This window comes from Ahaetulla prasina, chromosome 2 (assembly GCF_028640845.1).
Source record: "Ahaetulla prasina isolate Xishuangbanna chromosome 2, ASM2864084v1, whole genome shotgun sequence".
NCBI classification, from domain to species: Eukaryota; Metazoa; Chordata; class Lepidosauria; order Squamata; family Colubridae; genus Ahaetulla; species Ahaetulla prasina.
Genome location: NC_080540.1, coordinates 14,270,279 through 14,286,151, shown reverse-complemented (window position 1 = coordinate 14,286,151; position 15,873 = coordinate 14,270,279). Strand labels below are relative to the sequence as shown.

The 15,873-nt window shown below is 45.7% G+C and overlaps 1 protein-coding gene across 3 annotated transcripts in view; it reads right to left on the bottom strand.

Annotated features, from left to right (window-relative positions):
• Positions 1 to 15,131, bottom strand: part of BAG6 (BAG cochaperone 6) — a 45,331-nt gene extending 30,200 nt beyond the window's left edge. For 2 of the 3 annotated variants that reach the window (XM_058168691.1, XM_058168689.1), the window contains exons 1-9: positions 14,972 to 15,131; positions 12,302 to 12,419; positions 11,360 to 11,580; positions 9,110 to 9,163; positions 5,085 to 5,159; positions 4,093 to 4,268; positions 3,732 to 3,861; positions 2,266 to 2,463; positions 1,799 to 2,105 (exon numbers count right to left, since the gene is read on the bottom strand). In XM_058168691.1, coding sequence (XP_058024674.1) covers positions 1,799 to 2,105; positions 2,266 to 2,463; positions 3,732 to 3,861; positions 4,093 to 4,268; positions 5,085 to 5,159; positions 9,110 to 9,163; positions 11,360 to 11,580; positions 12,302 to 12,419; positions 14,972 to 15,049 — 1,357 coding nt within the window. In that variant the 5' untranslated portion in view covers positions 15,050 to 15,131. The remainder of the gene's footprint in view (positions 1 to 1,798; positions 2,106 to 2,265; positions 2,464 to 3,731; positions 3,862 to 4,092; positions 4,269 to 5,084; positions 5,160 to 9,109; positions 9,164 to 11,359; positions 11,581 to 12,301; positions 12,420 to 14,971) is intronic. The other variant, XM_058168692.1, reaches the window with a different exon arrangement.
• Positions 15,132 to 15,873: the final 742 nt, after the last annotated feature.

The following is a 15,873-nucleotide window of genomic DNA, read 5'->3' as shown; positions in this document are numbered from 1 at the left end:
ACCTTTTTTTAAGATGCTGAGAAGCGAGGGGGGGGAGAGCGCCTTATTTCAGCCCCCTCTCCTTCCCCCCGCCCCATCCTTTAACAACACAGGTAGTCCTCCAATTACGACAATTGAGCCCCTAAATTTCTGTTGTTAAGCAAGATATTGGTTAAGTGAGTTTTGCCTCATTTTAACACCTTTCTTGCCATAGTTGTTAAGTGAATTCCTGCAGTTGATACGTTTGATACAGCCTTATTTAATAAGTCTTTTAATTAGTGTTTTATCTTGTATTTATATTTGTGTTTTTGTGTTTTTAATAGGCTGTAAACCGCCCTGAGTCCCTCGGGAGATAGGGCGGTATAAAAATGTGATTAAATAAAAATAAATAAAATAAAATTAATTGTAACCGTGGTTGTTAAATGAATTGGGCTTCCCCCACTGACTTTTGTTTTATCAGGAGGTCGCAAAAGGGGATTGTGTGACCTCAGGAGACAGCAACGGTCATAAGTACAAGTCAGATGCCTGTTTTGATCACGTGACCATGGGGATGGTTGTAACTGAAAAACAGTCATCAGTCACTTGTTTCAGGGCCATCGTAACTTTGGACGGTCACTAAATGAACAGTTGTTAAGTCGAGGACTACCTGTATAAATTTTGTTCCACGTTGTTTGGTCGACTGAAATTTGGGACGGGGCCCTGTGGTAAAAAAATACTAAAATAACACTTGGCATAACGTTTTAACTGAATTGTTTAATGAAGACTCTTGAGCAATGATTGCTTTAAATACTGAATGAAAAATTATATATACTTGGGTCCCATTTTTACTTCTGGGGATTCCAGCATTTTATCCCCACTTTATCCTCCCAACAACCCGCATTCCAGTAGTCGGAATTCGGCCATGGACCATCTTCAAGGGGCTTGGTAGTTCAAAGAATACAAGGCACTACCAAGAAGAAAACAACAACACATGAACACTTGACCCGGCCAAACCGCTCTTGTTGTGGTCTGCCAGCAGCCTGCAGAGCTGGCAACTGAGTCAGGCAGCGATGAGTCTGAGGGAGAACATGGGCCAGTCCTGGAGGCTGGGGAAGGCCCGGATGAGGGATCTGCGTCGGAGGCTGAGTGGGGCCAGGGCCATTGGGAAGTGAGATGCAGACTCCGAAGCCTCCAGAGGCTGATAACAATGAGGCAGAGGAACAGGAGGAGCCTGCTCCTAATGCACGCATGAGAAGAGATGGCAGAAGGCAAGACAGCTCAAGCAAAGAGGACAACTCAGGAGTAAGGCCAAGAGATGATTGGCCCCTCCCATAAAGCTTAAAAGACCAGCAACAGCATTTGGGCTATTTGCCGGAAAACAACGTTGATAGCTTTGTCTTGCCGCATTTGTTTCTTGTTGGCATCTTCTGCTTTTGAACTTTTGCCGGAAAGGCCTTTGGCAGTTTGCCTAATTAAGACCAAGGTTGGTGATAAGACTGAGGAATTGTGGTGGGAAGACTTTGCTGTGACTTTAGTTTGGACTAAGCTGAGAATGAGTTAATTTGCAGCTGTTCTAATAAAGTTTGTTTGTTTTTAAACTGACTGAGTTTCCTACTACCTACTTGGGCCTGGGTCACAACAGCTGTATATAAACAGAAACCAAACACCATTCCCTTCAAGCACTGATGATGTTATTTAGTTGGGTCCTAAAACGTCTGCAAGAAAACAACCAAGCTCGGAGAGCCCCCGAGACCCCCGGAGTTGAACCCTGAGCTGCAAATATTGCCTTCCATTGAGTATAACCTTCAGCCCTGATCTCGATCAGGCTTCCCAAACTCACCCTGTATATTCATGTGCATCATAACCACAGGCTCGACCGTCTGATGTGAAATGCGGATGACACGGGGGTGCCCCGGTTGAGAGGTCGGCGGCGGGATAGGGGTGACCCCCGGGGAGAGGGAAGGAGGCGAGCCTTCGGAGGGCTGGGTTGATTCCACGGGGCTGGAAGTGCGAGGCTGGGTGGTGGGAGCGGCCGTAGCAGCAGCAGCAGCAGCAGCGGCGGCGGCAGCAGCAGCAGAGCCTTCCAAGTTGGTCTGGACGGTGCGGCCACCGTTGCCCGTCATGGTGACAGTGGTTCCAACGTTAATCTGAAGCAAGAACCCGGAGGAAGAAACGGGAGTGCCTTCTGAATTCTCTTTCGCTGAGCACTCTTCACCCAGCCTCGGGAAACCAGAGCCGTGGCCCAAGCCAGTCCCGGGTTTGAGGAAAGGCAACCCCAACCTGGCTTCTTCCGGGCCGAGGCCTCACCTGGATGGGGATGGCAGCTTGCTGCAGGACCATGGGAGCTGTGTAATGGGACATCGGTCGCACCACGTGGAGATGGCGGGGGGCATTGCAGGAGAGATTGCAGCGCAAGTCCGAGAGGGCTACAAAGGTGTTACCCAGAAGGCGCAGCGACTCCCCCACCAGGTTGATTATACGTTGGTCCTCTTCGCGTCCTTCCGTCTGGCAAAAGAAAAGCAGGGAAATTTGAATGAAACAAAGCGGGGGCGGGCGGGGGTTGTTCCTTACCAAGCCTAAAAAACATCACTTCAAAGGCTTGCTGAGTCAGATCAAAAAACTCGTGAGGTCAGAAAAGAAGCATGGGGCTCAGGTGGTTAGGACACTGGGTTGGAGGCTAGCAAGCCCACGTTTGAGACCCAAGTAATGCCGAGTGGCAGGGTGAGCTCCCGTCATTTGCTCCAGCTCCTTGATAGCGACATAAAAAGAAATCCTCCCCATGGGTGTCCCCCGGGAGACGTTGATGTCACTGGCAAATCCTTTTAACCCGGAAGCGCTTTAAACAGTGGCTCAGACACGAACGGGATGGGGGAACCGAGCCCATAAACTGTTGTAGTCTGCCAGTGGCCAGCACAGCTTGCAGCAGATTCGGACAGTGAGGAGGTTGAACATGGGCCAGTCCTGGAGTCTGGGGAAGGTTCAGATGAAGGCTCTGCACCGGAGGCAGAGAGGGGGCCAGGGCCATCTGGTAGTTATGTGCTGCCTCTGGAGCCTCCGGAATCTGACATCAACGAGGCAGAAGAACAGGGGGAGCCTGTTTCCAGTGCGTGCATGCACACAGTTGCCAGGAGGCAAGAACAGTTAAGACAAAAGGGGCGACTCAGGAGTAAGGCCCCCCGCATAAGACATAAGAGAGGAGCAAACAGATGTGAGCCTGTGCAGGAAGCAATTTGTTCATTCTGGTCGATTCAAACTCTGAGAAGTTCCGTTTGACTCTGTGCTCCGTTTGGGCTTGCCAAACTAATTGGCAATTAAGTCTCTGGCAGCATTTCAAAGGAGATTCAGACCCTTGGCAACTGGTTCATACTTATGACGGTTGCTGTCATAAGCATTACCTTGAAAGACTGTGGCAGACATCTGTCAGACTCTTCAGAGAATGTTTGTGAATTATTACGGGCTGTGAATGACCAGAATTCACAGCCATTTAAATAAAAGAGGGTTTTTTGGGTCTAAGCGTGTGATTTAAGCTTTCTCAGGGAGCCTAGGTCAGAACAGGAATGAGGCCTCTGGAAGCCACGTCTGGAAGCCGAAGACGAAGGACTGAAGGCCAGAGCATCCATCAAAAGAATAATGATAAATCGAATGGTCCCAATGTAAATAAGACATGGACCCAACTTCGTACACCCAGTAAATGCAGAAATAAGGGGTGAAAAGGTAGATTCCCAGATCAGAGGTCAACTTTTGTGTTTTTTTTAGAACCGGACATCTCTTACATTGTTGTTGTAGTCAGCAGTGCCAGCAGTTCCCAGGACCTCCTCGTATCTCTGCAGGAAAGGCTGGAGTCTGCTTTCCAACCCACGAAGCTCGCCCAGAACCTCCACATACTCGCCAGGTGACGGGTGGCTACGGAAACAGAGAAGGACCCTCGCCATCTTGCTCAGGGACTGCCCCCCTCTGCTTCCTCTGCGAAACAGCCAGTATCCCTCCAGCTCCTCGAGACTGCCCCTCTACCAGCCCACCTCTATGGTTCCCACCCACAGTTCCCCACCCCGCCTTGACCTGTCAGCACCTGGCTGGTTTGAAGGGGGGGGAGGGGAGAACTCTTGCTATCTCTTTGGTGGGCAGCCTCCTTACTTGGGGGCGGCTGCTTCAGCTCCAGGGGGCGGCTCGCTCCCGGAGGGCGGCGTTTCCTCTGCTGGCGTCGGCTCCTGGGGAGGCTCCGATTCGGTGCCCGTCATTGGCTCCCTTTCGGTCGGGCTAGCAGATGGAGTATCCTCAGATCCCGCAGCAGCATGGTCACTGGTGTTACCCTGAAGAAAAGGAACAGGTGATCTTCCAGACCCTATAGAAAAGAGTTTCTAGGGCAGCAATTCTACATTCCTACTTCATGTTTCCCAGGATTAGATGAGTCTACCATCTGCACCTCTATAACTGTCTGGTTTGGTTCTGCAACCCAACAATACAGACAAAGACTTCAGAGGATAATTAGAACTGCAGAAAAAAACAATTGCTACCAACCTGCCTTCCATTGAGGACCTGTATACTGTACGAGTCAAAAAGAGGGCTGTGAAAATATTTACAGACCCCTCACATCCTGGACAGACACAGTTTCAACTTCTACCCTCAAAACGACGCTATAGAGCACTGCACACCAGAACAACTAGACACAAGAACAGTTTTTTCCCGAAGGCCATCACTCTGCTAAACAAATAATTCCCTCAACACTATCAAACTATTTACTAAATCTGAGCTATTAATCTTCTCATCATTCCCATCACCCATCTCCTTCCACTTATGACTGTAACTTTGTTGCTTGTATCCTTACAATTGATATTGATATTGATATTGTTTCCTGATTGCTTATTTGTACCCTATGACTATCATTAAGTGTTGTACCTTAGGATTCTTGATGAACATATCTTTTCTTTTATGTACTCTGAGAGCCAAGACAAATTCCTTGTGTGTCCAATCACACTTGGTCAATAAAAAAATTCTATTCTATTCTATAATAGAATTCTATTCCTATTCCTACTCCATTCCATTCCATTCCATTCCATTCTATTCTACTCTACTCTAAATTCTAATTCTATTTCTAATTATAATTCTATTCTTAGAAATTCCCTTACCTCTAGTCGGTTCAGGATACCTTGAATGTCCCGTAATATATGCTGGGCCATAACGAGACGGACACGAGGTTCACTCTGTGCGGAAGAAAGAAACGGCCGTTATCAGAAGGCCCGAGAGGACCTTTTCCCCTGAAGCAGAATTCCTCCTACCCTGCAGATCCTTCCTTGGGTAAAACCAACTCTTCTTCTCACTTCTTGATTTCCTTAAGGCCAGGTTCGGGCCCTTCTGTCCTTCCTCGAGTTGAATCCACTTACCCCACACCCACTTTCCAAACCTGTGGGTCATCCCGCCTCCTCTTTAGTGCTGACTGCATTGCTTTTCTACTTACTTGGGTCCTTTCAAGCCAAGCTTTGTATCCTGTAGTCCTGATGGCTCTTGCTAAGCCCTCGGGCAGGAAGAACCCAATGGGTTACTAAAGCAACCCCTCCATGTCTAACAGAAGAGGCAGGCAGGGGAGCTAAAATAATTTAAGTAAGGATACATTGGAGGGGGTGGGGGGTTGTAAGGTCCAGTGAAATGCCAACCTGGAAGCTCTATGGCAGGGGTCTCCAACCTTGACAACTTTTTAAGACTTGTGGACTTCAACTCCCAGAATTCCCCAGCCTGCTTTGATGGCTGAGGTATTCTGAGAGTTGAAGTCCATGAGCCTTAAAGTTGCCAAGGTTGGAGACCCTGCTCTATGGGATGCAGAGAACAAGATTTCTTTTCTATCCCTGGAGAATTGCAAATATTTTCCGCATTGGGAGTCTTCCTGACTTTGGGTTCCTTTCCTCTTATTTCTGACATTGAGATTAAGTCATAGGAGCCTGCCAGGATTTTGCTGATATCTGACTGGCTCTGGAGCAGGGGTCTCCAACCTTGGCAACTTTAAGCCTGGAGGACTTCAACTCCCAGAATTCCCCAGCCAGCTTTGCTTTGCTTTGCTGGCTGGGGGATTCTGGGAGTTGAAGTCCTCCAGGCTTAAAGTTGCCAAGGTTGGAGACCCCTGCTCTGGAGTACATCAACTCTAATGAGACATCTATATTCCAAGTTAAGAACACTTCAGATGGATTCACTATCATGTCCAGTCAGCATCGCATTCTGGATGGGAGTTCGCAGAAGCTGCCTCAGGAGGGTCATCGGTCCGGAGAAGACCGGTATAAACAACCCTCAACTCCTTTCCGCTAAACATGAAAAACAAAAATGCCCTTCAGTTTCTCTGCCGTTCTTTCACAGTAGTGAGCAAAATTGTGGAAAACCTTTTGGGAACACTGTATTTTCAAAAACTAGCTAATAACACCACTTTTATTTGCAGTACTACCAATAAAATTTTATATCAATGGAAAGGTAATTTAATCACGCATGTAATGCAAGAACGTTTATGAAGGATTTGTTATTAGAATAGCAGTTACAGTGTAACGAAGAAAAGTGAAACACGTAGAAAAAAAATGAGATATACAAAAATTATCACCACAGAAAAAATGAGATATGCAAAAAATGATCACCATGTCAGTTAATACTTAGTTGGGTAACCTTTAGCATGAATTACGGCCTTACAACGTCTTCCCATGGAGTGAACCAAGTCTTTTAGTTCTGCAGCTGTTCTAATGTGAAACCAAGATTGAATGATTGCTTCTATTAACTGGGTTTTATTGCTGGGTCGCTTCTGACTAACAAGTTTCTTTAGTCGGCTCCATAGATTTTCAATTGGGTTAAGGTCTGGGCTATTCCCAGGCCATACCAGCAGTGGAATATGATTATCTTGAAACTCCAAAAAAATAAAAATAAAGTGGTGTTATTAGCCATCAAACCTCAAAAATACACTTTTCCCAAAAGGTTTCCACAATTTTGGCCACAACTGTAGAAGACCTCCAATGAAAGACCCTGAATCTGGCACCCGCAGCGTACAATGCTTCAGAATGGTGGCTAAAGACGTGAAACTAGGGTTTGGGAAGAACTATCTTCTTCATAAAACAGCAGCCACTGATCAAAAATTGCCTCTGGAGAGAATGTTGGATTGGTTAAATGCAGGTGCTTTGGAAAATAGCTTGACTCCCTCTTCTTTCCGGCAGCCCCTGAGATATTGCAAGATTGCTATCATGTCACCCCTAGTCCTTCTAGGCATACCCAATTCTAGCTACCATTCTTCACATGTTTTAGCCCCCAGTCCCCTAATCATCTTTGTTGCTCTTCTCTGCTCTCTTTCTAGAGCAGGCATCCTCAAACTACGGGTCAGATACGGCCCGCCAATGCAAAATATCCGGCCCGCGGAGTGGTGGAAATTAAGCCCCGCCCCCTTACCATCGGCCTTATCTTCCAGCGAGCATCCACTCCAGCCACACTTCTTTGACCCGTTGAGCTGCACTTCTGATCACACAGCTGCTGCTGGAAGGTAAGGCCGAAGGGTGCTGCAGGAGGGGGTGGGGGAGGGCCAGCTGAGGGGGTGATCTCACCGGCGCAGCTTGCAAAAGTACTGCTTTAAATTAAAAGTCTTTGAAAACAATTTGAACGGGATCTTTTCCACAGTTTGAATAGGGGAGAGGGGGGGTGCGCTTGCCTTGAAAAGCGGCTCTGGCCTTGCCAACGTACTGCCTTAAATTAAAAGTCTTTTTTCACAGCCATGTGAACCAGGGCCGGTGTTTTAAGTAGGGGAGGGGGCTGCTTTTAAAGTAGCACTTTAAAAGTGGGTGGGTGGGTGGGGGACATCGTCTCCATGTCTCCTAGTTTTTCCAAAGTCAGCTGAAGTTGGCGGAAACTAATATCAAATGCAACCGCAGTATAATGCCTGATCACCCGCTGCTTTGGATGTTGCCGTACAGCCACCAAATTGGTTGCTGAACAAATTTTCGTAGCTTTCACGTGTGTGGATACACACACACACAAGTGTGGCAAAAAGCAAATCAGTTTGAATTCTCCTTTAGGCTTAAAACGCCTTTAGCCTTGTAATCCCAAAGATTTAAAAACAGAAGTCTGGCCTCCTATCCCTTTCCTGGCTGCTGGCAGGTCCATTTTCTGCTGCTTGCAAAGAGTCCCAAAGCAATGGTGAAATCCAAATTTTTTTACTACCGGTTCTGTGGTAACGCTTGGTGGGCGTGGTGTGGCTTGGTGGGCATGGCAGAGGAAGGATATTGCAAAATCTCCATTCCCACTCCACTCTGGGCCCAGCCAGAGGTGGTATTTGCCGGTTCTCCAAACTACTCAAATTTTCCACTACCGGTTCTTCAGAACCGGTCAGAACCTGCTGGATTTCACCCCTGCCCCAAAGGCATTGGCTGGAACCAAAGGGGAAGGAACTATGTGGGATCATAGAGAGGAGAAGGGAGGGCCGTTCAGCGACAGCCTCTCTCAGCCCGGCTATTGACTTTCTCATCAGCCAAAAGCAGGCCCACAGTTCCCAATTGAATTAATAGTATATTTATGTTGGTTAAAATTGTTCTTCATTTTAAATATTGTTTTTTTGGGGTTTTGTTTTGTTTTTTTGCATTACAAATCAGGGGTGGAATGTAAAATTTGTTACTACCGGTTCTGTGGGTGTGGCTTGGGGGGTAATGTGACTGGGTCGGCCGAAGAGGTTGTATAAAATGCTTTTAAAAGGTTCTGGCGATCAGGCAACTCAGCTGGGATTGCCAGAGGAAAAAATGTTTTTAAAGGGTTCTGACGATCCCAGCTGAGCCGCGCAATCATCAGAGGCTTTTTTTTTTTTACTTTTAAAAGCATTTTTTCGGCCGAAGAAAAAATGCTTTTAAAAGTAAAAAAACAACAACATCTGAATCAGCCCAGTTTAAAAAGTTTGGGAGGCCCGGTTCTAGGGTCTCAACATCTTTTTTACATCGTGGTGACAAAAACATTTCAATAAATAAACTTTGTTTTTTTTGTTTTTTTTAAAAAAAGAGCTTTTCTAGAATCAAAAAACAATCTAAGCGGCCTCTCAATCAACCAGATCTCCTTACATCATGCTACAGTCCAGAGTCTCAGTTATGCCCACATATTAAAATAAACCCATCAATTTTAATGTTAAATTCTGTCCTTCCCAACCCACTTGTACCTGAATAGGAGCCTGGTCCATATTTATATGAACGTCCACAGACGATCCATCGTTCTTTGGAAAGCAGGGAGTGAGAAATAGACAGAGAAAAAAATTAAAAGGACCAAGGGGGGGAAAAAATGAGGTAGGTGTGTGCAGGAGAAAAGAACAAAACAGAGCAGAAAAAGAAGGTCACACACACACACACACACACACAAACACACCAGTAAATCAAATGCAACATCATCCAAGGCTGCTCCCCAACCAGTGTGGTAGATTCTTGAAATTACACATCATTTGAAAGATACTTTCTTGAAATAATACCAAATACCAGGGTTTATTTCTCGTGACTCCCTCTCTCCCTCTCTCCCTCTCTCTCACACACACACACACAAAACATAATTATACACCATTCAGACATGAGTGTGCGCTTTTGGGAACCTGTTTATGCTCCTGTGAATTCATGGCCGGGGATCACCGGTCCAATAATTTCGCAAAATCACATAGGTGCAGGAGTTTTTTAAAAAAGCAATAATTAGAGGAAGGACCAAATAATGACTTCCAAAGAGGCCTTCTAGAATTCTTTAGCCGCTTTTTGTTTTGGTTTTAATTTCTTTATTCCACGCGCCACCACAAACGAAATCATTAACCACGTATTTCTGAAAAGACGGCACAGAATTCTTAGGGCTGAAATCTGATTGGGAGGGAAACTGCACTGACTTCAAGAGGGGCTGAGTTCCAAATGGACACAATTCGGAAATGGAGATCCTCAAGTATGTAGCTCATATGCTAAACATCCCTAAATGTTTATTGTTCAAAGTACATTTAACAAGGCTGTGTAATTTCAGAATCGCAATACCTGCTTTGCTTGTCACTCTGTTCTCAAATATGAGCCCTCGCCCCAAGCCTTGTTTAAAGATGGATACAGGCTACCTCAGAGGTCTTCAAACTTGGCAGCTTTAAGACTTGTGGACTTCAACTCCCAGAATTCTCCAGCCAGCAAAAGTTGCCATTTTTGGGGACCTCTGGGCTACCTGGACGATCGTCAAGTCAGGAATACAGAGAAAGATAGGAGAGGGAGAGGGAGAGAGAAGGTTGTTCCTGACTAGCCCCAGTAGATACACCCCACCCCCACCCTAGGGATTGTCATTTCTTAGTCTGGCTGAATACAAGTAGTCCTCGGCCTACAACAGTTCATTTAGTGACCGTTCGAGGTTACAATGGCACTGGGGGGGGGGGAAACGACTTAGGAGCGTTTTTTCACCCTTGCAGCATCCCCAACAGTCCTGTGATTTATGTTCAGATGCTTGATAACTGAACTCACATTTATGACGGTGGCAGGGTCCCAAGGTCCCCTTTTGCGACCTTATGACCAACGGGGAAACCCGGATTCACTTAACAACCGTGTGGCTAATTTAACAGCTACAGCGGCTCAGTTAAACAAACGGGACAAGAAAAGTCGTCCAATGGGGCAAACATTCAAAATTCCAACTAACAAAATTTCTCCACCCAGACGATCGCATGATCAAGATTCAGAGGTTTGGCAACTGACTCGCACTTAGGACGCCGTCGTCGTTCCAGGGTCATGCGATCCCCTTTGGCAAACCTTCCGACAAGCAAAGTTCAATGGAGAAGCCAGATTGACTTACCCACTATGGTAAGTACACCTGAAGTGATTCGCTTAGCAACTATGGCAAGGAAAGTCGTAAAATGGGACAAAACTCACTTAAGGAATGTCTCGCTGAGCAACAGAAACGTTGGGGGGGGGTTGTCCATCGCGGTCGTAAGCCGAGGACTACCTGTTATTTTTTTCGGAGTGACCCAAGCAACGGAAAGCAAGCCCTGTGCCTGTGCGTGTTTCAAACCCTCTTCCTCTCCGACCGCACACAGTCATCGCAAAGGCAGGCAGAACAGAAGGAAAAGCCACACTTTGTGCTGGTGGCATCACGTTGTTCACAACACACACCCCTCCAAGTTAGAAATGACAGTTCAGGAACGGCTGACACTAACCCCACTCTGTGCAAAAGCAGAAGGGAGGAACCCAAAGCCGCTTAAAGCAGGGGTCTCGAACCTTGGTAACTTTAAGACTTGTGGACTGGCCAAGGTTCGAGACCCCTGGCTTAAAGCACCCCGCCGCCAGCTCCCCCTACCATGTAGCAGCGTACAAGTTCCCTTCTTGTGTTATTAACGGGAAGGGGGCGAAAGCATTAGGGGGAGCCCAAATACTTCCCCTTGCCCCGCAGCGGGAACAACTCTCTGGCTAAAACTCACTTGTGTGGGTGGCTGTGGGTCCATAATGCTTACTGGTAAGTTGAAGGTTCCCACCATAACGTAACTGTTGGCGTTGCGGTCATGGACAGTGGAACCTGACCCCCGGGGTCCCGCGTTGTTGTGAGGGGCGGAGGACAAGCCTGCTCCTGAAGGCCCTCCCGAGGGCGACTGGGTCTGGGGAGGGGCACGTTCCACCAAGTGGATGACTTTGCCTCCAACATCTGCAAAAAAAAACCCAACAACAACCAGGATACGTGGTCATATTTCCTTATAGAATTCTCATTCCAAGTCAGAAAAAAAGCCTCTGAAGCTCTGTTTGGGGGCTTCTTTTCTGAAGCTCTGTTTGGGAGCTTCTTTTCTGAAGCTTCGATTCTGATGCTTTTTTGAGTCTCTGAAACCTCCGTTTGAGAAGCTGGGCAGGGCTACATTCGGAGTATAAGACATACTCAGATTTTCACCCTCTTTTTTTGGGGAAAAAGGTGCATCTTATACTTCGAAAAATATGGTATATTATAATACATATATTACTATTATTATATTGTAATATATATGTACAAATAAGATGTACAAGATGCACGTACATTTCCAAACATGTATGTATGTAAGCAGGAAAAAAATTGGTCAAGAAAGAGACAACCACTTTATTTCCCAATCTGAATGTCTCAAGACCAATTTCAAACTTTTATTCCAACAATTTTACACTGTACCGTAACCCAGCGGTTATGAATCTATGCCAAAACAACTCCGGAGCGAGCATTTCGTGCAAAATATGAATTTTATTCTGGGCAGCCTTTATGGAAGCAGAACGCTAACATTTCGGGGGGCTTTTCCCAGGGTGAACTTGGCTGTACCCTGGGTCAGAAACTCCTCCCCCGTCTCCCAAACCCTCCCCTTGTTCATTTCAACACACACACCCCAACCTTCTCTTGGTTCCCGACTCACTGTATTCTTTCAACTTCTTGTCATCTTGTAGGACTCTCCCTTGATAGATGAGGCGCTGTTTTTCGGAGGGAATGTTGACTGAGCCTGCTATGTGCTCCTTGAACTCTTTCACGGTGATCTACGTGGAGCAAAAGGAAAATTAAAAAGAAAAACCACCAGGAGGAAACTCTCTTCCCACTATTCCTTTGTCAGAACCTGGCCCCTCTACAGCACCTGCCTAGGAAAGCCCGAACAATGAAGGAAGCGCCTCCGTTCTGCAGAGGGACAGCGCACTGCGATCTCAAATGCGAGTGACCATATACACAAAGAGAAGGAAGGAAGGAAAAGGGAGGGAGGGGAAATGCAAAGTGCCAGAAACTCATCCAGCTGTGGGGTCTACCATGTCCATGAAATGTTGCAGATGTCTTGAAGATTGTCAGGATTTGAATGTCAGCTTTGGAAACCATACTAGGCCGGAAGCTTCTCTGCTGCCACTTTCTCATGTGTGGGAAAGTAGGAGGGGGGATTTAGTAGAAGGGGCCATTAGACATAATAGCATTCTTCCTGCCGGTCAAGGTCAGGCCAATCTTGCAGCTGGAGAAGGAGGGCTGTCTCGAGATGGGACAGCTGGCGATTGGAGCATGTGATCGGCAGAGAAATTAGGGGTTGGGTTTGGAGTTTGGATCTACTGAGGGAAAACCCGAATCTCTCAGATTTGGATTTTCCCAGATGTGCCAGTTTACCTATCCTAGTAAAAGAACTTTTAAAGATGCCTGCTTTGGAGTTTTTACTTGGCGAGGGGGTTTTCTGGAACGCTGACAGCAAAGCAAGCTCAGGTGAAATTTTTCCAAGACCAGATCTCCTAGTTGTCAGCGAATATTTATTTGTTTGTTTGTTTATTAATTTAACTGATCAACACATATCTATCTATCTATCTATCTATCAATCAATCTGTATGTGTGTGTGTGTAAATATACATACATATGTATATGTTTTCGTAGGTTTTCACGGGCATAGGTATGTAGGTCTTGGCATATTTGGGTCTTTTCCCGTGTAAGGTTGAGAGTATCTTGGCGACATTTCAACGAGGTCTCATTCATCATCTTCAGGCTGGTGCTTACGGCTTCGTGCTTGTGCGAGCAAAGGCTTTGCTCCCACAAGCACTAGGAGCAATGTGTGATCGCAGCTGTTTCTTCCTTTTAACTGCTAGTGGGGGTTTGAACTGATTGAACATATATATATATATATATTTGTTTTCTGAGGTTTTCGCGGGTGTTTGTATGTAGGTCTTTGGTTATTCGGGTTTTCTCCCGCATAAAATTGGAAGTGTCTTGGCGACGTTTCGACGAAGTCTCATTCGTCATCTTCAGGCTTCAGCTTCGTGCTTCTGGGAGCAAAAGCACGAAGCACTTTTGCTCCCAGAGCACGGCTGAAGCCTGAAGATGACGAATGAGACTTCGTCAAACGCCGCCAAGACACTTCCAATTTTACGCGGAGAAACCCAATAACCAAAGACCTACATATATATATATATATATATATATATATATATATATATATATATATATATATATATATATATACACGCCAATAAATTGGTGTGTGTGTGTGTGTGTTTATTATGTACGTTTGAAGGTATAATTAATTTATACATACAAACATATATACATAATTGTTTACATATATTGAATACATATATATCATATACATATATAACATACATATACACATACCGGTACATACACACACATACATATACAAAACAATTTATTGCCTGCCCATCTTACTATAGGGTAACTCTGGGCAGCTTGCACTTACATCTAAGTTAAGACATAAAAAGTTAAAATCAAACCGCCTTGCTTAACAACAAAAATAGGAGGCTAAATTGTGGTCGTAAGTCGAGGACCACCTGTACTATCATTTCTTCCTAGAGGAATTAAATATTTAACCGCTGCTTTTTTCAGAATTTGGCCTGCAGCTTTATTGCATCTTCACACCAGGCCCTCCAGAATTCTTCTTTTTTTTTTTTATTTCTTCCTGACCAACTGTTGTGGTCCCACCAGAGGCCTGAGGAGCTGGCAGCAGAATCAGACAGTGAGGATGTTGGGGGAGGAACGTGGGCCAGTCCTGGAGTCTGAGGAAAGCTCCCGCAGAGCTGCCAGAAGGCAAGAACGATCAAGGGGGAAAAAGGGTGAGTTGAGAGTAAGGCTTGGGAGTTGCTTGGCCCCTCCCATAAGACATAAAAGAGGTCCGTTTGACTTCAAGAGGCTCACGAGGTTTGACTTGGCCTTGCAAAACTAATTGGCAGTTAGGTCTCTGGCAGCGTTTCAAGGAAGAGAAAGGTGGGTGCTTATCAAGATGACCCTGAAAGACTGTGTCAATCTGAGCAGACAACTGTGGGAATCTTCACAGACTGTTTGTGAATCATAACCGGCTGCGAATGATCATAATGCACAGCCGTCTCAACAAAAGAGGATTTTTCGGGGGGACTAAAATTGTGATTTATGCTTTCTCAGGAAGCCTGGGTCAGAACACCAACAAATAGGGATCTTCTACTCATCATCTGTTACCATAAAGCAGGTAACGGTGAGTTCTGCAAAGCAACACCAATACACTGCTGAGCTATCCCAGGCATAAAAACAACAAGTCCTATCCACTTCCCTGCAGTTATCCAAATTCAGGTGAGCTTACCTCTCCTTCGACTGTGAATGTTCTTGTCTGAGAGTCCAAGGTTTTTATCATCACCTCAAGGTTCTCCAGCTCCGCCATGGCTATCTACAGATTTTTTTTCTGTAAGAAACAAGAAAACGGGTAAATGTCTATGGAGATTCTCAGTCATCCAGGTCACAGTTTGTCCCAAAAGTGCTTTTTTCAAGAGGCCACTGGAATTCCTTTGTTTTTTTCTTTGAAGACCTTTCACTTCTCATCCAAGAGGCTCACAAGGTTTGACTTGGCCTTGCAAAACTAATTGGCAGTTAGGTCTCTGGCAGCGTTTCAAGGAAGAGAAAGGTGGGTGCTTATCAAGATGACCCTGAAAGACTGTGTCAATCTGAGCAGACAACTGTGGGAATCTTCACAGACTGTTTGTGAATCATAACCGGCTGCGAATGATCATAATGCACAGCCGTCTCAACAAAAGAGGATTTTTCGGGGACTAAAATTGTGATTTATGCTTTCTCAGGAAGCCTGGGTCAGAACACCAACAAATAGGGATCTTCTACTCATCATCTGTTACCATAAAGCAGGTAACGGTGAGTTCTGCAAAGCAACACCAATACACTGCTGAGCTATCCCAGGCATAAAAACAACAAGTCCTATCCACTTCCCTGCAGTTATCCAAATTCAGGTGAGCTTACCTCTCCTTCGACTGTGAATGTTCTTGTCTGAGAGTCCAAGGTTTTTATCATCACCTCAAGGTTCTCCAGCTCCGCCATGGCTATCTACAGATTTTTTTTCTGTAAGAAACAAGAAAACGGGTAAATGTCTATGGAGATTCTCAGTCATCCAGGTCACAGTTTGTCCCAAAAGTGCTTTTTTCAAGAGGCCACTGGACTTCCTTTGTTTTTTTCTTTGAAGACCTTTCGCTTCTCATC